Source organism: Salmo salar, chromosome 09 (genome assembly GCF_965601325.2).
Source record: "Salmo salar chromosome 09, fSalSal1, whole genome shotgun sequence".
NCBI classification, from domain to species: domain Eukaryota; kingdom Metazoa; phylum Chordata; class Actinopteri; order Salmoniformes; family Salmonidae; genus Salmo; species Salmo salar.
In genome coordinates this window covers 126,795,849-126,817,353 of record NC_138299.1, presented here as the reverse complement: position 1 = coordinate 126,817,353, position 21,505 = coordinate 126,795,849, and the positions used below count along the sequence as shown (strand labels likewise).

At 43.8% G+C, this 21,505-nt stretch overlaps 1 protein-coding gene across 2 annotated transcripts; it reads right to left on the bottom strand.

The window, feature by feature from the left end:
* Positions 1 to 5,153: 5,153 nt before the first annotated feature.
* On the bottom strand, positions 5,154 to 20,707 carry LOC145858075 (uncharacterized). Of its 2 annotated transcripts, none has more exons than XM_082956227.1 (2): positions 20,499 to 20,707; positions 5,154 to 7,814 (listed from the first exon to the last, which is right to left on the bottom strand). In XM_082956227.1, the coding sequence occupies exon 2, from the start codon at positions 6,725 to 6,727 to the stop codon at positions 5,525 to 5,527; it is 1,203 nt and encodes a 400-aa protein (XP_082812353.1). In that variant the 5' UTR covers positions 6,728 to 7,814; positions 20,499 to 20,707; the 3' UTR covers positions 5,154 to 5,524. The 2 variants fall into 2 exon arrangements, with proteins under 2 accessions (XP_082812353.1, XP_082812352.1); XM_082956226.1 differs by lacking the exon at positions 20,499 to 20,707 and adding an exon at positions 17,963 to 18,218.
* Positions 20,708 to 21,505: the final 798 nt, after the last annotated feature.

Sequence of the window (21,505 nt, the reverse complement as noted above, 5' to 3'; positions counted from 1 at the left end):
ATTTGTTACTTAGATTAAAATCATTTAGCAGATGCTCTTATCCAGAGCAACTTACAGTAGTGAATGCATTCATTTCATACATTTTTTTTGTACTGGCCCCCTGTGGGAATTGAACCCACAACCCTGGCATTGCACACACCATGCTCTACCAACTGAGCCACAGGGAAGACATTGGAGCTGTTATATCGCAGGTGTAGTTTGCAGACCTGTTCATTTTAACAAGTCTGCAAACAAATCTGCTAACAATATAAAAAAGTAGCACCTGATTAGAAATGCCTGGTTGTTGTCCTCAGGCAGCAGGACAGAAAATCTTGGTCTATATATACTGCTCAAAAAATAAAGGGAACACTTAAACAACACAATGTAACTCCAAGTCAATCACACTTCTGTGAAATCAAACTGTCCACTTAGGAAGCAACACTGATTGACAATAAATTTCACATGCTGTTGTGCAAATGGAATAGACAACAGGTGGAAATTATAGGCAATTAGCAAGACACCCCCAATAAAGGAGTGGTTCTGCAGGTGGACCACAGACCACCCGTTCCTATGCTTCCTGGCTGATGTTTTGGTCACTTTTGAATGCTGGCAGTGCTTTCACTCTAGTGGTAGCATGAGACGGAGTCTACAACCCACACAAGTGACTCAGTTAGTGCAGCTCATCCAGGATGTCACATCAATGCGAGCTGTGGCAAGAAGGTTTGCTGTGTCTGTCAGCGTAGTGACCAGAGCATGGAGGCGCTACCAGGAGACAGGCCAGTACATCAGGAGACGTGGAGGAGGCCGTAGGAGGGCAACAACCCAGCAGCAGGACCGCTACCTCCGCCTTTGTGCAAGGAGGAGCAGGAGGAGCACTGCCAGAGCCCTGCAAAATAACCTCCAGCAGGCCACAAATGTGCATGTGTCTGCTCAAACGGTCAGAAACAGACTCCATGAGGGTGGTATGAGGGCCCGACGTCCACAGGTGGGGGTTGTGCTTACAGCCCAACACCGTGCAGGACGTTTGGCATTTGCCAGAGAACACCAAGATTGGCAAATTCGCCACTGGCGCCCTGTGCTCTTCACAGATGAAAGCAGGTTCACACTGAGCACGTGACAGACGTGACAGAGTCTGGAGACGCCGTGGAGAATGTTCTGCTGCCTGCAACATCCTCCAGCATGACCGGTTTGGCGGTGGGTCAGTCATGGTGTGGGGTGGCATTTCTTTGGGGGGCCGCACAGCCCTCCATGTGCTCGCCAGAGGTAGCCTGACTGCCATTAGGTACCGATATGAGATCCTCAGACCCCTTGTGAGACCATATGCTGGTGCGGTTGGCCCTGGGTTCCTCCTAATGCAAGACAATGCTAGACCTCATGTGGCTGGAGTGTGTCAGCAGTTCCTGCAAGAGGAAGGCATTGATGCTATGGACTAGCTCGCCCATTCCCCAGACCTGAATCCAATTGAGCACATCTGGGACATCATGTCTCGCTCCATCCACCAACGCCACTTTGCACCACAGACTGTCCAGGAGTTGGCGGATGCTTTAGTCCAGGTCTGGCAGGAGATCCCTCAGGAGACCATCCGCCACCTCATCAGGAGCATGCCCAGGCGTTGTAGGGAGGTCATACAGGCACGTGGAGGCTCACACTACTGAGCCTCATTTTGACTTGTTTTAAGGACATTACATCAAAGTTGGATCAGCCTGTAGTGTGGTTTTCCACTTTAATTTTGAGTGTGACTCCAAATCCAGACCTCCATGGGTTGATAAATTGGATTTCCATTGATTATTTTTGTGTGATTTTGTTGTCAGCACATTCAACTATGTAAAGAAATAAGTATTTAATAAGATTATTTCTTTCATTCAGATCTAGGATGTGTTGTTTAAGTGTTCCCTTTATTTTTTTGAGCAGTGTATATATTCTCCAGTTCAGGAATAGCTGTCCCTCATTCCTAGTTTCCACCGACACTGACCTAATCCAGCCACCGGATCAGTGTCCTTGTCAATTACTGTCCCACACCTGACAATCTGTACACACACAGACACACGGAAATATATACAGTACGTATAGCTACCATACAGATTAACACCAGTATAAACACACAGCAGTAGGCATTCTACAGACAGGAGAGACCAATATAAAAGCAGGCTAGGTACGTTTATTAAATAAATAAATACTGTATATACCTTTGGAAATATTCAGACCCCTTGACTTTTTCCACATTTTGTTAGGTTACAACCTTATTCTAAAATGTATTAAATTGTTATGTGTCCTAATCAATCTACACTAAATACTCCATAATAAGAAAGCAAAATACGTAAAAAAAAAGTTTTACTCAGTACTTTGTTGAAGCACCTTTGGCAGCGATTACAGCCTCAAGTTTTCTTGAGTATGACGCTACAAGCATGGCACATCTGTATTTGGGGAGTTTTTCACATTCTTCTCTGCAGATCCTCTCAAGCTCTGTCAGGTTGGATGGGGAGTGTTGCTGCACAGCTATTTTCAGGTCTCTCCAGAGATGTTTGATTGGGTTCAAGCCCGGGCTCTGGCTGGGCCACTATAGGACATTCAGAGACTTGTCCCAAAGCCACTCCAGTGTTGTCTTGGCTGTGTGCTTAGGGTCTTTGTCCTGTTGGAAGGTGAACCTTCGCCCCAGTCTGAGGTCCTGAGCGCTCTGGATCAGGTTTTTATCAAGGATCCCTCTGTACTTTGCTCTGTTCATCTTTGCCTCGATCCTGACTAGTCTTCCAGTCCCTGCCGCTGAAAAACATTCCCACAGCATGATGCTGCCACCACCATGCTTCACTGTAGGGATGGTGCCAGGTTTCCTCCAGAAGTGATGCAATCGCATTCAGGCCAAAGAGATCTTGGTTTCACCAGACCAGAAAATCTTGTTGGTCTGAGAGTCTTTTGGTGCCTTTTGGTAAACTCCAAGCGGGCTGTCATGTGCTGTCATGTGCTTCCGTCTGGCCACTACCATAAAGGCCTGATTGGTGGTGTGCTGCAGAGATGGTTGTCCCTCTGGAAGGTTCTCCCATCTCCACAAAGGAACTCTGGAGCTCAGTCAGAGTGACCATTGGGTTCGTGGTCACCTCCCTGACCAAAGCCCTTCTTCCCTGATTGCTCAGTTTGGCCGGATGGCCAGCTCTAGGAGGAGTCTTGGTGGTTCCAAACTTCTTCCATTTAAGAAGAATGGAGGCCACTGTGTTCTTGGGGATCTTCAATGCTGCAGAATTTCTTTGGTACCCTTCCCCAGATCTGTGCCTCGACAATCCTCTCACGGAGCTCTACGGACAATTCCTTCGACCTCATGGCTTTGCTTTTGTTCTGACATGCACTGTCAAAAGTGGGACCTTATATAGACAGGTCTGTGCCTTTCCAAGTCATGTCCAATCAATTAAATTTACCACAGGTGGACTCCAATCAAGTGGCTCCAAGGATGATCAACGGAAACAGGATGCACCTGTGCTCAATTTCGAGTCTCATAGCAAAGGGTCTGAATACTTATGTAAATAAGGTATTTCTGTTTTTTATTTTTAATACATTTGAAAACATTTCTAAAAACCTGTTTTTGCTTTCTCATTATGGGGTATTGTGTATAGATTGATGAGGAACATTTTGTATTTCATCCATTTTAGAATAAGGCTGTAACATAACAAAATGTGTAAAAAGTAAAGGGGTCTGAATATTTTCCCATGCACTGTACCTAGAGATGAAGTGCACAACTACACAGTACATCAGAGAAGTTGGATAGATGTGCTATTATTTTATTATGTTTTCACTATATACACTGAACAAAAATATAAAATCAAAATGTAAACTCTTGGTCCCATGTTTCATATACTGAAATAAAAGATCCCAGAGATGTTCCATAAGCACTAAACACTTGTTTCTCTCCAATTTTTTGCAAACATTTGTTTACATCCGTATTAGTGAGAAGTGTGGCATATCAGGTGTGGCATATCAAGAAGCTGATTAAACAGCATGATTATTACACAGGTGCACCTTGTGCTGGGGACAGTAAAAGGCCACTCTAAAATTTGCAGTTTTGTCACACAACACAATGCCACAGATGTCTTAAGTTTTAATGGAGCATGCAATTGGCATGCTGAGTGCAGGAATGTCCACCAAAGCTGTTGCCAGAGAGTTGAATGTTATTTTCTTTGCCATAAGCCGCCTCCAACGTCATTTTAGAGAATTTGGCAGTAGGTCCAACCAGCCTCACAACTGCAACCACGCCAGCCCAGGACCTCCACCTCTGGCTTCTTCACCTGCGGGATTGACTGACACCAGCCACCAGCTGATGAAACTGTGGGCTTACACAACCAAAGAATTTCTGCACAAACTGTCAGAAACAGTCTCAGGGAAGCTCACCTGCATGCTTATTGTCTTCACCAGGGTCTTGACCTGACTGCAGTTTGGCGTCGTAACCGACTTCAGTGGGCAAATGCTCACCTTCAATGGCAACTGGCACGCTGGAGAAGTGTGCTCTTCACTAATTAATTCCGGGTTCAATTGTACCGGGCAGATGACAGACAGCATGTATTGTGTTATGTGGGGGCGAGCGGTTTGCTGATGTCAAGGTTGTGAACAGAGTGCCTCATTGCGGCGGTGGGGTTATGGTATGTGCAGGCGTAAGCTACAGACAACAAACACAATTGCATTTTATTGATGGCAACTTGAATACAAAGAGATACCATGACGAGTTCCTGAGGCCCATTGTCGTGCCATTCATCCACCACCATCACCTCATGTTTCATCATGATGATGTTCTTCCCCATCTGTAGACAATTCCTGGAAGCTGATAATGTCCCAGTTCTTCCATGGCCTGCATACTCACCAGACATGTCACCCATTGAGCATTTTTGGGATGCTCTTGATTGACATGTACGACAGCGAGTTCCAGTGCCCGCCAATATCCAGAAAATTCACACACCCAATGAAAATGAGTGGGCAACATTCCACAGGCCACAATCAACAGCCAGATCAACTCTATGCGAAGGAGATGTGTCGTGCTGCGTGAGTAAAATTGTGGTCACAAAAGATACCGACTGGTTTCCTGATCCACGCCCCTACCTTTATTTTAAGGTATCTTTGACCAACATACATATCTGTATTCCCAGTCATGTGAAATCTATAGATTAGGGCCTAATGAATATATTTCAATTCACTGATTTCATTCAAATCAAATCAAATTTTATTTGTGACATGCACCGAATACAACAGGTGTAGACCTTACAGTGAAATGCTTACTTACAAGCCCTTAACCAAAAATGCAGTTTTAAGAAAAATACCTAAAAAAAAGAATAAGAAATAAAAGTAACAAATAATTAAAGAGCAGCAGTAAAATAACAATAGCGAGGCTATAAACAGGGAGTACCGGTACAGAGTCAATATGCGGGGGCACCAGTTAGTCGAGGTAATTGAGGTAATATGTACATATAGGTAGAGTTATTAAAGTGTCTATGCATAGATAATAAACAGATAGTAGCAGCAGCGTAAAAGGGGGGGGGGGGCAATGCAAATAGTCTGGGTAGCCATTTGATTAGATGTTCAGGAGTCTTATGGCTTTAGGGTAGAAGCTGTTTAGAAGTCTTTTGGATCTAGACTTGGTGCTCTGGTACCGCTTGCCATGCGGTAGCAGAGAGAACAGTCTATGACCAGGGTGGCTGGAGTCTTTGACCATTTTTAGGGCCTTCCTCTGACACCGTCTGGTATAGAGGTCCTGGATGGCAGGAAGCTTGGCCCCAGTAATGCACTGGGCCGTACGCACTACCCTCAGTAGTGCCTTGCGATCGGAGCCCGAGCAGTTGCCATACCAGGCAGTGATGCAACCAGTCAGGATGCTCTCGATGGTGCAGCTGTAGAACCTACTGAGGATCTGAGGACCCATGCCAAATCTTTTCAGTCTCCTGAGGGGGAATAGGTTTTGTCGTGCCCTCTTCATGACTGTCTTGGTGTGCGTGGACCATGTTAGTTTGTTGGTGATGTGGACACTAAGGAACTTGAAGCTCTCAACCTGCTCCACTACAGCCCCTTCGATGAGAATGGGGGCGTGCTCGGTCCTCCTTTTCCTGTAGTCTACAATTGTCTTGATCACATTGAGGAAGAGGTTGTTGTCCTGGCACCACACGGCCAGGTCTCTGACCTCCTCCCTATAGGCTGTCTCGTCGTTGTCGGTGATCAGGCCTACCACTGTTGTGTCATCGGCAAGTTTAATGATGGTGTTGGAGTCGTGCCTGGCCATGCAGTCATGAGTGAACAGGGAGTACAGGAGGGGACTGAGCACGCACCCCTGAGGGGCCCCCGTGTTGAGGATCAGCGTGGCGGATGTGTTGTTGCCTACCCTTACCACTTGGGGGCAGCCCGTCAGAAAGTCCAGGATCCAGTTGCAGAGGGAGGTGTTTAGTCCCAGGGTCCTTAGCTTAGTGATGAGTTTTGAGGGCACTATGGCGTTGAACGCTGAACTGTAGCCAATGAATAGCATTCTCACATAGGTGTTCCTTTTGTCCAGGTGTGAAAGGGCAGTGTAGCTGGTTTGCTTGAAACATGTCGGTATTACAAACAGGAAGAGGTTGAAAATGTCAGTGAAGACACTTGCCAGTTGGTCAGCACATGCTCGAAGTACACGTCCTGGTAATCCATCTGGCCCTGCGGCCTTGTGAATGTTGACCTGTTTAAAGGTCTTACTCACATCGTCTACGGAGAGCGTGGTCAAACAGTTGCTCGGAACAGCTGATGCATGCATGCTTCAGTGTTTCTTGCCTCAAAGCGAGTATAGACGTAATTTAGCTCATCTGGTAGGCTTGTGTCACTGGGCAGCTCGCGGCTGTGCTTCCCTTTGTAGTCCGTAATAGTTTGCAAGCCCTGCCACATCCGACAAGCATCAAAACCGGTGTAGTACGATTTAATCTTAGTCCTGTATTGACGCTTTGCCTGTTTGATGGTTTGTCAGAGGGCATAGCAGGATTTCTTCTAAGCTTCCGGGTTAGAGTCCCGCTCCTTGAAAGCGGCAGCTCTACCCTTTAGCTCAGTGTGGATGTTGCCTGTAATCCATGGCTTCTGGTTGGGGTATGTACGTATGGTCACTGTGGGGACGATGTCATCGATGCACTTATTGATGAAGTCAGTGACTGATGTGGTGTACTCCTCAATGCCATCGGAAGAACATATTCCAGTCTGTGTTAGCAAAACATTCCTGTAGTTTAGCATCTGCTTCATCTGACCACTTTCTTATTGGCCAAGTTACTGGTGCTTCCTGCTTTAGTTTTTGTTTGTAAGCAGGAATCAGGAGGATAGAATTATGGTCAGATTTGCCAAATGGAGGGCGAGGGAGAGCTTTGTACACGTCTCTATGTGTGGAGTAAAGGTGGTCTACAGTTTTTTTCCCTCTGGTTGCACATTTAACATGCTGGTAGAAATTAGGTAAAACAGAAATGTAACTCAGTAAGATCTTTGAAATTCTTGCATGTTGCGTTTATATTTTTGTTCAGTATAGTATATGAAGCGTAACCTGAGCATGGCTGGGTTTCAGCTTTATGTTGATAAATCCAAATGGTATTATTCACTTAATCTGATTCTTTATCTGTTTGCTTGTTTGCAGACGGTTAAATTAGGATTAACACTTCCAAAATAAACTTTGACAATTAATTCTAAGTAAGTGAGACCATTCTATGTGAGACCATGAGAAACCCCTGCATCCCCTCTCATCCAGGCCCTCTCTCCTAATTCACTGCAGCACTTTGATTCACTGCGAGCCGAGCGCACTGTCTTCATAGGCTTGTGGCTCTCTGGACCTTTCTGGGGTGCAGTGTTGGTAGAGACATTGACAGGACCTACAGGGAGACACAAAAGAGACCAATTTCAGCAACATGAGCATGTCTGACTCTCAAATGCATTCTCAGAGCACAGAGGATATATTGTTCACATAGTACCTGCAGAATAAACAAGAAAACAAATGCTTATCATTTGATATGACAAGAACAATAGAACCAGGTGTTGTGTTGTAGGAGGAAATTGTTGTTTTAGTATGTGCATCCTGGTCTCTTTAAATGCCTTCACTCCCTCTCTCTGTGCATCATACAACATACATTCTCCTAAACCATCTTATAGCATTACTACTATGCTAAACACTACTGAAGCCCACCCCAATTCTACCCAGCTGGCTCTTGTACCCCCTTTCCCCCCCCCTTGCGCCTCTCCCCTCCCCCCTGGCACAGAAGGTTGACCCTGCAGCTCGTGTCACCAAGTGCTGGGACCGGCCACCCGCCAGGGCCAATGGGCTGCCCGGTGTTGGTGTGCGGTGGCTGTGGGCGGGCGGCTGTGTGTGTGTCAGTGTTGGGTCACGGCGTGGGGATTAAGCAGGTGTGAGTGATTGGGGGTGACAGCGGTCTCAGCATTAGGGGCCTCGCGGGAGATTTCTCGGCCCTGTTTTAGACCCACTAAGCTGGGATTTGGACCGCAGTAGTGTGTCAGCAGTGATGCTGCCCTGCCCGGTCCTCCTTCGACTCACCCACCACCACCCGACACGTCCACCCTCCTCCCCTGCCCCCCTCATCTTCTTGTCTGACCTCTCCCTCCACCCTTTTCTGTCTCATTCCTTTCCTCTCAATATTCCTCTCTACTACTCTTCTGCATCATTTAACCTGGGTATCTATTTTTCATCTCACTCTTATTCTGTCCCTTCAGCTCTTGGCATCAGTACGGCCACCTCTATGTCACTGTACACACTTACACACATTCTACTCAGCATGACACCTGTCACTAGGCCCAGTGCTGACTGTGTCTGCTTCCAGCATGCCCTCAGTCTGGCACTTTAAACAGTGAACAGACTTGGCTCTGGAAGGCCTTGTCATCATAAGCGTTGTTGGTGGAAATGTTTTATCAGAGTCAGGCTGCATAGAATCCAGACTTATTATAGAGTTGTTTTTTTACTGTTCACACCCCGTTGCAGGCGAAGCAATACAATGACCTTAGTTGGATAGCTATAAAGGACGCTGTGGAGCACACAGCAAAATCTAGCAAACAGTAACTGGTTCATTGCTCATGCACAGAGGCCTAGTCTAGTGACGGCAAACACAACTTGTGACTCTATTGCCGGGCTGGGTCGAGATCTACCATGGAGATTCAGTAAAGTGAGATCAAGGTTTACAGTACTGTTTGCCAACAGTTAGCAAGACCTCCAATAACATGACTTGTTGCCAGATAACGGCGTCTGATGTACGTCTGAGGCACTGAGAGAGTGCGTGTTCTATTGAATGGTGTTCTGTAGCTCATGATTATCTGTTTGTCATTGATCACATGTATTAGATGTGCCTCTTTTCTTCTTCAAATTCCAAGGGTTCAACTGTCCTAGATGCTCTATCGCTCATCAATATAAACGCATTCAATTACTGTCACTGACACCCCAAACTGACCTCATCATGGAAACCTGACTGGAAATGAAAATCATGATTATGAATGACTTTGCATGTGTGACTGTAACAGTCTACAGATTCTGCTGTGTGTGTGTGTGTGTGTGTGTGTGTATATGTGTGTGTGTGCGCGCGCGCGCGCGTGTGTGTGTGTGTGTGTGTGTGTATGTGTATGTGTGTGTGTGTGTGTCTGTGTGTGTGTGTGTGCGTGTGTGTGCGTGTGTGTGTGTGTGTGTGTGTGTGTGTGTGTGTGTGTGTGTGTGTGTGTGTGTGTGTGTGTGTGTGTGTGTGTGTGTGTGCGTGCGTGTGTGCGCATGTGTGTGTGTGTGTGCATGTGTGTATGAGTGTGTGTTGTGTGTTTGTGTGTGTTGGGACATGGGAGGTGAGAGAGTATGGTCTGAGATCCCCATTACAGCCAGTCTATTGTAATGCAGCATATTAAGATCCTCACCCGCCAGCGTGTACTAATTAGAGACATTCCACAGGATTAAACAGCCAATTAACAATAAGAGACCATTGTGAGAGTGTGACCTTGTGCGTCACCACAAAGGGGTTTGTGTGTGTGTGTCTGTGGGCGTGCATTGTGAGTTTTGGTGGGTTAACAAGGTGTTTTGTGGTAAATTGAAAAGGTTTGTTAAAGTGTGTTGGAGTCGAAGTGTGTAAATGTGTCCCTGTGATTTAGTTGTGCATTGAATGAGGATGGATGTGTTTAGAAGACCCTGCACGTGTGTGTGACAGCATGAATGACACCCTTGATTCGTGTATCATTTCTATGTTGCACTGTTTGTATATCGTTGTGTTTTAAAATTGTGTGACTGTCCTTGTAACAGAACACTGATACACTGATAGACTTGTCGTGTTGTGGGTTTTTTGTGGACCCCAGGAAGAGGAGCTAACGCTTTAGCTAATGAGGATCCAAATAAATAGACAAACAATAATGTATGTGTCGATGTTTCATTGTGCTTGTTGTGACAGAGTGTGTACTCTATGTTGCTCTTTCGTGAGTGGTACCTGTGAATGTAGGGCAAGCATGGTAGAATGGAGTTGTTAAACAGTATGTTGTGAGTGAAGGGCGGCAGGTAGCCTAGCAGCTAATGGTGTTGTGCCAGTAACCGAAAGGTTACTAGTTTAACTCCCGGAGTTGACTTGAAGATTATTTTTTTTTATGTTCCCTTGAGCAAGGCACTTAATCCTAATTGCTTTTGTAAGTCTCTCTGGATAAGTGTCTGCTAAATGACAAAAATGTAAGAAAATGGTATTTTGTGAGTATGTGTTTTTAGATGTTTTGGATGTCAGTGCTCATCTCTTCGTGTGCTTCTGTGTGTACACATGTATGTGTGTGCATGATGTGCATGTTTGAGTGCGTTTGTGTGTGTGTGTGTGTGCTTGTGCGTGTGCATGCATTCAAGTGTGTTTGTGTGGCGGGTGGTGTGTGCGTCAGCATGGCACGTGTCAGAGTGTGGTTAGGGATTATAAGGACTCAGGCCTGTTGCTCCACTTCCTTGATTACTACTGCTGTCTGCTGCCATATGGGCCGGGGGAGAGTGCCCAAGCCACTGTACCCTTACCCCACTCAACCCCCCCCACCCATCCAGGCCCACCAGCACACCACCACACACACATTCTGTCAGGACACATGGTCACACACACACACACACTCCAACGTGCCCCACCACAAAAAATAAAGCTGATATGTGCATTCATGCATCGTCTCATATGCAATGCCTTATGGAGAGCAGAGTCGTCCTACCCTAACCTACCTAACCTACCCTAACCTACCCTAACCTACCTAACCTACCTAACCTGGTCTGTGTCTGGTACCTGCCGCACAACCCTGCCAATCAGACAGGCTCTATTTCTAGCAAGCAGTTTGAATGAATGGTTAAATCTATGAATTTAGATTGAGTCTGTCTAATAATAACTTAACTATCGATTTATATTCAATAGTATTGACAGAATTAGTGTAGTAGATGAGTTACTGATGTGTTCTAGAAATGTGAAAAGAAAGGAAAATATCCTCACACTGTTTAGATGCTCAGTGTGCAGCTGTTCTCCTTTCTTTTACATGTCATGTCTTTAACCCGGTCTGTAACTGTGAAACCTGCTGAATCTGCAAATTGTCTATACACTTCACTCTGCATACCTTCATACATCCAGTTCAATCCAGTTGCATTTACTTAGTGATTACCAACCAGAGCTCTTCCTCCAAACACACTGACACAATTGAAACATCACTTCTCTTCTTCATGCCCATAGGGGGCAAAGGGGCATGTGCCCCCTCAGATTTGTCCTGGGGGGGGAGGGGGGGGGGGGGTTCTCTGCAGTACTACTACTAGCCGCCACACAGCAATTTTTATGAAGTTGGCTTTAGTTAGCCCAGATAGGTTCCCAATCTCCCAACCTCATAACTAGATACCAAGAAGCCATTTCAGGCTATAAATCAAGTTAGAGTAGCTAGCTTGTCAAACTAGCTTAGCTGGCATGCCTGCTGGCAAGGTTAGTAGACTTTAGAAAAGCAAGCAATAACTAAATGTACTGAATAAGACTCACATTCCTTTCAATCTTTTACCCAGATTTTAGTTTCTTTAAGAAAATAACCACCAGTCAGGAGGATACAGACAACTCCAGAGGTATACTTAGATATGCAGAAAAATATACATATTTTTACATAGAATTAAGCATAATGATTATGGCTCTAGATTGCTGGGAAAAGCTGTTTCAGGTGTTTGAAAAATGCTAAATTCTCCAATTTACGGACCGGGGGCATGGCACCCATCCGGATCACCCCCGAGCCATCCTCACGTACTTTGTGTCCTGCTTCTCTTATATTACGTTTGTCTTACTGCAGAGATGTTAACTCTAGCTCTGTCCACCACAGAATGCCCTCTCTAAATGGATGTACAGTACAAATACAAATACATGTTGTCAACCTGCTCCAAGGAGGACTGAAATGGGAGACATACTTGGTCAATTTTGCAGCTCTTATTTCTTGAAGGGGGGGACTGGTGCAAATTATTAGCAATTCAGGGGTCAAAGTCATTTGACAGATTATACATATATGATAAATGCGTCACACCCTGATCTGTTTCACCTGTCTTGTGCTTGTCTCCACCCCCCCACCAGGTGTCTCCAATTTTACCACATTATCCCCTGTGTACTTATACCTGCGTTTTCTTTTGGTTTGTTGCTAGTTCGTCGTGTTTTGTCAGGTCGTCCCAGCGTGTTTCCTGTTTTTCCCTGCTCTCTAGTGTTTTGTTTCTAGCCATTCCGGTTCTGACCTTTCTGCCTGCCCTGACCCTGAACCTGCCTGCCGTTCTGTACCTGCCTGATTCAGACCTGGTTTATGAACTTCTTCCTGCCCTGACCCTGAGCTTGTCTGCCGTCCTGTACCTGTCGGACTCTGACCTGGTTACAAACCTCTGCCTGTCCTCGACCTGCCCTTTGCCTGCCCCCTGTGTTATAATAAATGATCTGAGAACCGAACCATCCACCTCCTGTGTCTGCATCTGGGTGATATCCCGAGTCATGATAAAATGTATACTAATAAAAGATTGCATGAATTGATGCTAATAAGTACACTTATGCTATGTGACATAGCAGCATAGGTTGAAATGTAGTGGATTTTACCAAAAGATAATTGAAAAGGTAATTTGAAACATGGACTATATGCCTGAGTGAAGGCCCAGTGTACATTGAAGCAGCATGGCAGGTGTTAACCTGTGTAATCCCCAGACAGGACAGTGTGGTCCAGGGTAAGACAGGGTGTCTACTCTAAACGCTGGTCATTAGCACAGTTAAACTGCTGCCTGCCCTGCTGACTCACCCAGTCCCAGACCCCACCTGCTGCCGTCTGCACAGGATTAGGAATCTGCCCATCTGCCCTCAGACGCAGTCAGCAGTACACGCGTCGTGAGTGTGTGTGAGTGTGTGTGTGTGTTTTACAGAGTAGTGACATTGATTAAGGCACAACCCAGACTGTGAGTATTGATTGCACACATACCAAGATTTAATAGACATTGACTGAGCCACAAATCCTGGCTGAGGACTGTGTATTAACACTGCAACACAATACGACATGTTGCGTTCAGTCTGTGTCTCCTTCAATATCCAATATCTCTACAAAACTAACTTTAATAAGCCAGGAATATTGATAATACAACCAACAACAAAACCTTTGCAAAAAGAGACAGATAACATCACCTAACCATGAATCCATGCAAACAGGAAAACTTTGAAAGCATTATTTAATTACCATTTTTTTTGTATGTCTCATATTGATATACAGCATAGGACACATTCTCAGAGTTTGGCAGGACTGATTAGATGCATAACCAACAGCCAGATTCATTTATGAGTAAATATCTTGGTGAGCAGCACCAGACCTGCACTTTATAATGAGAAGGCCCAATATTTTCACACAGAAGCAATAGTTCAGAGATAGTAATTCAAAGGTGTCTGGGCACAGGCCGTTTATACTTTACAAACCCTACCCACCCGTCTTGTAAGAAACCCTACACAAAGCTTACTACATTGTAAATCTTTAACCTGCCCCATGCACATACAGTTGTAGTCGTAAGTTTACATACACCTTAGCCAAATACATTTAAACTCAGTTTTTCACAATTCCTGACATTTAATCCTAGTAAAGATTCCCTGTCTTAGGTCAGTTAGGATCACCACTTTATTTTAAGAATGTGAAATGTCAGAATAATAGTAGAGAGAATTATTTATTTCAGCTTTTACTTCTTTCATCACATTCCCAGTGGATCAGAAGTTTACATACACTCAATAAGTATTTGGTAGCATTGCCTTTAAATTGTTTAACTTGGGTCAAACGTTTCGGATAGACTTCCACAAGCTTCCCAAAATAAGTTGGGTGAATTTTGGCCCATTCCTCCTGACAGAGCTGGTGTAACTGAGTCAGGTTTGTAGGACTCCTTGCTCACACACACTTTTTCAGTTTTGCCCACAAATTTTCCATAGGATTGAGGTCAGGGCTTTGTGATGGCCACTCCAATACCTTGACTTTGTTGTCCCAAAGCTAATTTGCCACAACTTTGGAATTATGCTTGGGGTCATTGTCCATTTGGAAGACCCATTTGTGACCAAGCTTTAACTTCCTGACTGATGTCTTGAGATGTTGCTTCAATATATCCACATAATTTCCCTTCCTCATGATGCCATCTATTTTGTGAAGTGCACCAGTCCCCCCTGCAGCAAAGCACCCCCACAACATGATGCTGCCACCCTCGTGCTTCACAGTTGGGATGGTGTTCTTCAGCTTGCAAGCCTCCCCTTTTTCCTCCAAACATAACGATGGACATTATGACCAAACAGTTCTATTTTTGTTTCATCAGACCAGAGGACATTTCTCCAAAAAGTATGATCTTTGTCCCCATGTGCAGTGGCAAACCGTAGTCTGGCTTTTTTATGGCGGTTTTGGAGCAGTGGCTTCTTCCTTGCTGAGCGGCCTTTCAGGTTATGTCGATATAGGACTCGTTTTACTGTGGATATAGATACTTTTGTACCTGTTTCCTCCAGCATCTTCACAAGGTCCTTTGCTGTTGTTCTGGGATTGATTTTCACTTTTCACACCAAAGTACGTTCATCTCTAGGAGACAGAACGCTTCTCCTTCCTGAGCGGTATGACGGCTGCGTGGTCCCATGGTGTTTATACTTGCGTACTATTGTTTGTACAGATGAATATGCTACTTTCAGGCGATTTGGAAATTGCTCCCAAGGATGAACCAGACTTGTGGAGGTCTAGAATTTTTTTTCTGAGGTCTTGGCTGATTTCTTTTGATTTTCCCATGATGACAAGCAAAGAGGCACTGAGTTTGAAGCTAGGCCTTGAAATACATCCACAGGTACACCTCCAATTGACTCAAATTATGTAAATTAGCCTATCAGAAGCTTCTGAAGCCATGACATCATTTTCTGGAAATTTCCAAGCTGTTTAAAGGCACAGTCAACTTAGTGTATGTAAACTTCTGACCCACTGGAATTGTGATTCAGTGAATTATAAGTGAAATAATCTGCCTGTAAACAATTGTTGGAAAAATGACTTGAGTCATGCACAAAGTAGATGTCCTAACCGACTTGCCAAAACTATTGTTTGTTAACAAGAAATGTGTGGAGTGGTTGAAAAATGAGTTTTCATGACTCCAACCTAAGTGTATGTAAACTTTCGACTTCAACTGTACACTGTAGTAAGAACCATATCCTAACAAATGTACCCAGACTGAATGGCCTGTGATTACAAATGGCAATCTGGGATTGGTACATCTATTTTTGCTTTGTTGTTGTTTGAATCACAGATTGCTCCTTTAATACATGTTCAAAATGAGAAGTGCTATGCTCCCATACCATGAACTCTAATTTATATTATACTGTATTATACATCAAACATTAAACAATGTATGTAACAGAAAGCAGGAACCACTAATGCAAATATAAAAGGATGATATACACTGAGTGTACAAAACATTAGAAACACCTGCTCTTTACATGACAAATCAAAACATAATGTATTTGTCACATGCTCCGAATACAACAGGTGTAGGGATGACCTTACCTTGAAATGCTTACTTACAAGCCCTTAACCAACAATGCAGTTCAAAATATTTACTAAATAAACTAAAGTAAAAATAGTAAAATAAAACTCAAAAGTAACACAATAACAATAACGAGGCTATATACAGGGGGTACCGGTACCGAGTCAATGTGTGGGGGTACAGGTTAGTCAAGTTATTTGTACATGGTCTACACCTGTTGTATTCGGTGCATGTGACAAATAAAATTTGATTTGATTTGATGTAGGTAGGGATAAAGTGACTATGTATGGATAATAAACAGCGAGTAGCAGCAGTGTAAAATCTATTTTAAATGTAACCTTTATTTAACTAGGCAAGTCAGTTAAGAACAAATTCTTATTTACAATGACGGCCTACCGGGGAACAGTGGGTTAACTGCCTTGTTCAGGGGCAGAATGACAGATTTGTACCTTGTCAGCTCGGGGATTCAATCAAGCAACCTTTAGGTTACTTGCCCAACCAGTGGCGGTTCTAAACCATTTCAACTGGGGGGGCCAAGCTGGGGCCAGTTGTACTGTTAGAGGGGCCAGTTACATTAGACGTTATTGTTGTCATATCGTTTTCTTCACTGCATTGCAGGCATTAGCAGGCAAAAGACCATGTTCATAATCATCATCGTTGCCACTGTCTAATAACGGATGTAAAAAAAGAACGATAGCAAAAATTTGTTATGTAAAAATGATTTCATACTCCACATTTAGGGGGGCCACAAGGGGTCCAAGATTGTTGTCACAGGGCCACTGGCCCCCCCTGGCCCACCCCCTCAGAACCGATAGTGGGCCCAACGCTCTAACCACTAGGTTACCTGCCGCCACAAACAAAGGGGAGGGGTGGCGTGTCAATGTAAGTAGTCCGGGTGGCCATTTGATTTATTGTTCAGCAGTCTTACGGCTTGGGGGTAGAAGCTGTTAAGGAGCCTTTTGGTTCTCGACTTGTCGCTCTGGTACCGCTTGCCGTGCGGTAGCAGAGAGTTGACTTGAGTGACTGGAGTCTTTGACTGAGACGGTGAATCCAGGTAAAATCTATGATCCCTTGTTGATGGCACCTGTTAAATCCACTTCAATCAGTGTAGATGAAGGGAAGGAGAGAGGATTTTTAAGCCTTGAGACAATTGAGACATGGATTGTGTGCCATTCAGAGGGTGAATGGGCAAGACTAAAGATTTAAGTGCCTTTGAACGGGGTATGGTAGTAGGTGCCAGGCGCACCGGTTTGAGTGTGTCAAGAACTGCAACGCTGCTGGGTTTTTCACGCTCAACAGTTTCCCATGTGTATCAAGAATAGTCCACCACCCAAAGGACATCCAGCCAACTTGACACTACTGTGGGAAGCATTGGAGTCAACGTGGCCCAGCATCCCTGTGGAGCGCTTTTGACACCTTGTAGAGTCCATGCTCTGACGAACTGAGGCTATTCTGAGGCCAAAAAGGTGCAACTCAATATTAGGAAGGTGTTCCTAATGTTTTGTACAGTCAGTGTATCTGTGCACACAGACTCACTACTGTCACTGCCTGGCTTAGTTACACAGCGTAATCCCTACATCAGTCTAATTTCATTATTAACACAGCCTGACCTTGATACCACGACAACCACTGACATGGATGTTAACACTTCACCATTAACCGTTTACAATTAAATGGAAATGGCAGTATTTGCAAGATTTACACATAAGGACAATCACATACAAAAACACAATCACGCAAGACACATAAAGAAAACTATTGGAATTCAAATGTAAAACATAGCACAACAAAATTGTTGAAACCACCTGTAAAAAGTATGTAGCTATGCCACTGATAATGTCTCTGTGAACAGGTCCTACCCCACGCCCCTCCCACTATAGCCCTCCCTGCCTCTCTCTCTACTTCCTCTTGTTCTCTACAATCCTTAATCAGGAATCACACTATTCTTTTTCCTTCCAACTATAGTAAAGGCCCCTAGTGGGGTCCAAACACCCTACCCTCCTCCTCGGGGGTTACCTGTTCATCCATCCATCAATCCCTTCATCTATGTACGACGACGGTCCCTCCAGGTCCATCTGTCAATCATATCTCCCAGTGCCACAGAGATCTATGCTCCTGGGTACCACACTTCCCCATTGTGTCGGCGTACGGGCCCCTGTATCTTATCAGTCATCAATTCGTTCCAAACAGGTCCTTCATGTCCTCCCTATGGACTAGCGGACTCCCTCCATCCTCTCCCTTCCTCTGCCAATCTGACTACAAGCCCCACTATCCTCCCTTTATCCCGAGGTAAGATACTTACTTTTCAGATAAAGCATATTATGATAAATCGGCTGAACTCTGTGCGTGTGTGTGTTGGTGTTGGTGTCACACTGTGTGTATCGAACAAAACCATGAAGTCAAGGCTCTAGCAGCTGCACACTAACACTGTTGGGGTTTTGGGGGTTTTGGAGGAGGGGGTTGTTGTGTTTGGTTTGTATTTTTTGGCCCATGCTTAATGCAACCAATCACCAATGCTCTATATCGGTGACCTCTTAAACTTTGTGGTGATCATTGGGTAATCTCCTCTTTCCTGTGCTAACACAATCTCTCTCTCTCTCTCTCTCTCTCTCTCTCACGCACACACACACACACACACACACACACACACACACACACACACACACACACACACACACACACACACACACACACACACACACACACACACACACACACACACACACACACACACACACACACACACACACACACACACACACACACACACATACATTCCCTGAGAGCCATAGCACTGTCACCCACGAGCATAGGCCCTGTCCATCCAAGGTATCACACACTCACATAAGTACACTCAAATTGTATCAATCAAGGTTACATTGTCTTAACATGGCCTGGATGTTAAATAGAGATTAATATCCCTCACAAATAAGTCACATCCTCACATTCATGACAGTTTTTTCAGTGGGTCCCTGAATATCCACAGGCCTCTGCTTGTTTTACAACAGAAGGCCCCTGGAGGGGAAACTGGCTCCACAAACTAATGTTTGACCCCAGTAAATATATCAATACATGTATAGGCCGATTATCACGTGTCTGGTACAAATATATATTTTTGCACATTTAGACATTGTTTTGGAAAGTAACATGTTTGCATTTGACCTGTTTTTTTTTTGTAGCCAGACCGAAAAATATACATTAAAATTGCTTACATTTTTGGTAATTAAATTAGACAAGAGCAACCATGCAACATATGGCTGCAGTCTTCTGACAAAGTGGGGGAGAAGTCGGGGTCAACTGGGGAATAAAATAGTTTGGAGAAGATGAAAATGTTATCAAAATACAGCAGTTGTTATGCATGCCTCTGAGACTGATTGCATGCCAGTTTAAAATAATATGATGTTTCTAAGTGGTGTGTGTGTGTGTGTGTGTGTGTGTGTGTGTGTGTGTGTGTGTGTGTGTGTGTGTGTGTGTGTGTGTGTGTGTGTGTGTGTGTGTGTGTGTGTGTGTGTGTGTGTGTGTGTGTGGTGTGTGTGTGAGTGATTAGATATGGTAAGCCTCTTACGTGGTGGTTGTGTCCTGAATAAGTATCTGCCCTGGGTCCTAGAGCAACCATACTACAGTTCATTGCACTGCACAGTACATTTCCAAGACAAGCAACTCTTAAAACATGAATTCACAACTGTTATTAAAGTTGTTATTGACAGCAGAAAATAACAACAGCAATACTTTCAGAAACTAAATGACCAGTTTACACTTTTCTGGAAGACTAGAAATATAATAATGATAGTCTACTGCCAAATGTCTCAAAATACAGTGGTTCTTCATGCACAATTTGTAGGCTATATTTTTTTTGTATTTAGAATGTCCTCCGTTTTAAACACAATTTTAGGATAAAGTAATGTAGACTAGAATGAAAAAGAATGAATTAAGAAATAAGCTAGTGTAGGTCAAACACAAACACCTTAACCGAGCGTGTGTCTTTAACTTTTATCGAATGAATTCAATAAACCAAATGCATAACATTTGCATTTTATGCAACAAAATCGTAAATAAAAACTAAAGAAATCAGAAAAAGTATGGAATTTTTTATGTAGGGCATGGAAATATGCCTAACCAAAAGTCAATAACTTATATGAATACAATTTGGTTGTCTTTGAAAAGGCTACCGGTTTGATCATGGTAAAAATAATATAACAGTCAGGAAATGCGCGGAATAACGTACATCATTATTTTTAAATTGTATATTTGAAATGCTTTTGTACAAGTTAATTGTTTCTCACAATGCATAAAAGCATATACTAAAAGTGTACTGAAGGAACGGTAAGAGAGCGAGACCTGGAAGCGCAGACGAGCAGGTGCACGTCTGAGTGCGCGTGCAGGCCTACTCTGACACGCGCTCTTTGTTTTGCTCCTCAGAAAGTATGTAACACGGAGTTTTGAAGTCTTTAATCATCGACTGTTGACTTCTTGTCCTATTTACAAATAATAGGCTATTTCGATCGTCAGCTTTCGATATTATCTATATGAAATGTAAAGACTAAAACCATACCTGGTAGCCTAGTTGAGCAGGTGATGTGGCCTCTTGAAACAGATATTCCAAATTGGACGGTTAAAACAACACACATACTCACGCTATGCGCACCGGCAGATGCCGCAGGTAAAGACGTTTATTTGAGATTTAAAATGTTCAACATGCGGGTATAGTCTCTCTCTCTTTATATCTCCGCCGTGGCTTTACAGATTCAGATAAACCCCTTATACAGTTTGGGCAGTACATGGGTCTGTGTGGATTTTAAACTATAAGAAATCCGATTCAATTAACAAGAGCAGAGAATCGGCTTTGGACACTGTGAAATTGTCTGGCCACAGGGATAGGATGAGGCACAGGCCAACAATCGCAGGATGGACAACAACTCATCGCATTTAAATAAATCACCAAGACTTTACAGACCATTTGCATCACCGGGGTAGATTTCTACAACGAATAAAAACACTGGACAAAGTAAACCTAAAGCAACGCAATGTTCTCAGTCCCAACTCAACAGCAAGTGACTTTGCGGTTTATTATAATTTTTCGGCCAATCTTAATGCTGTCTTTAACACCACAACCGATGAAACTATCAATCAAACCATTATGGTCATGATTTACAATTAAATGCGCTGAGGGACTTGCGCTAACGAGTACAACTTAAATAGACGTCTGCAAGTTTGCCTATAATAATTCACCCACTTATTTGGAATGAAATGCACCAAGAGACTATAAAAATGTATGGCTTTAAATTGCAATCGTGACCATAATGTTGATATCATGTTACTATTTTGATACACAATAATAAGATGCACTGTTATCCCTGTTAATTATAATATTACAACAAATAACATCATGCCATTATTATTATTATCATAATTATAAGTATTAATTGTGTTATTATTATTTCTACAGAAAGATGAATTTAAAAGAGGCAGTATGTTGGGGATCAGTAGGGGGTTTAATAGAGAACAACGCGGCCTTTATGTAGGTTTAATCTGCTTGTACACTCACCCCACCCCCAGCCC

Coding starts and splice junctions, on each gene's coding strand:
- LOC145858075 (XM_082956227.1), bottom strand. CDS start 6,727: ATGCATGCATCAGCTGTTCCGAGCAACTGTTTGACCACGCTCTCCGTA.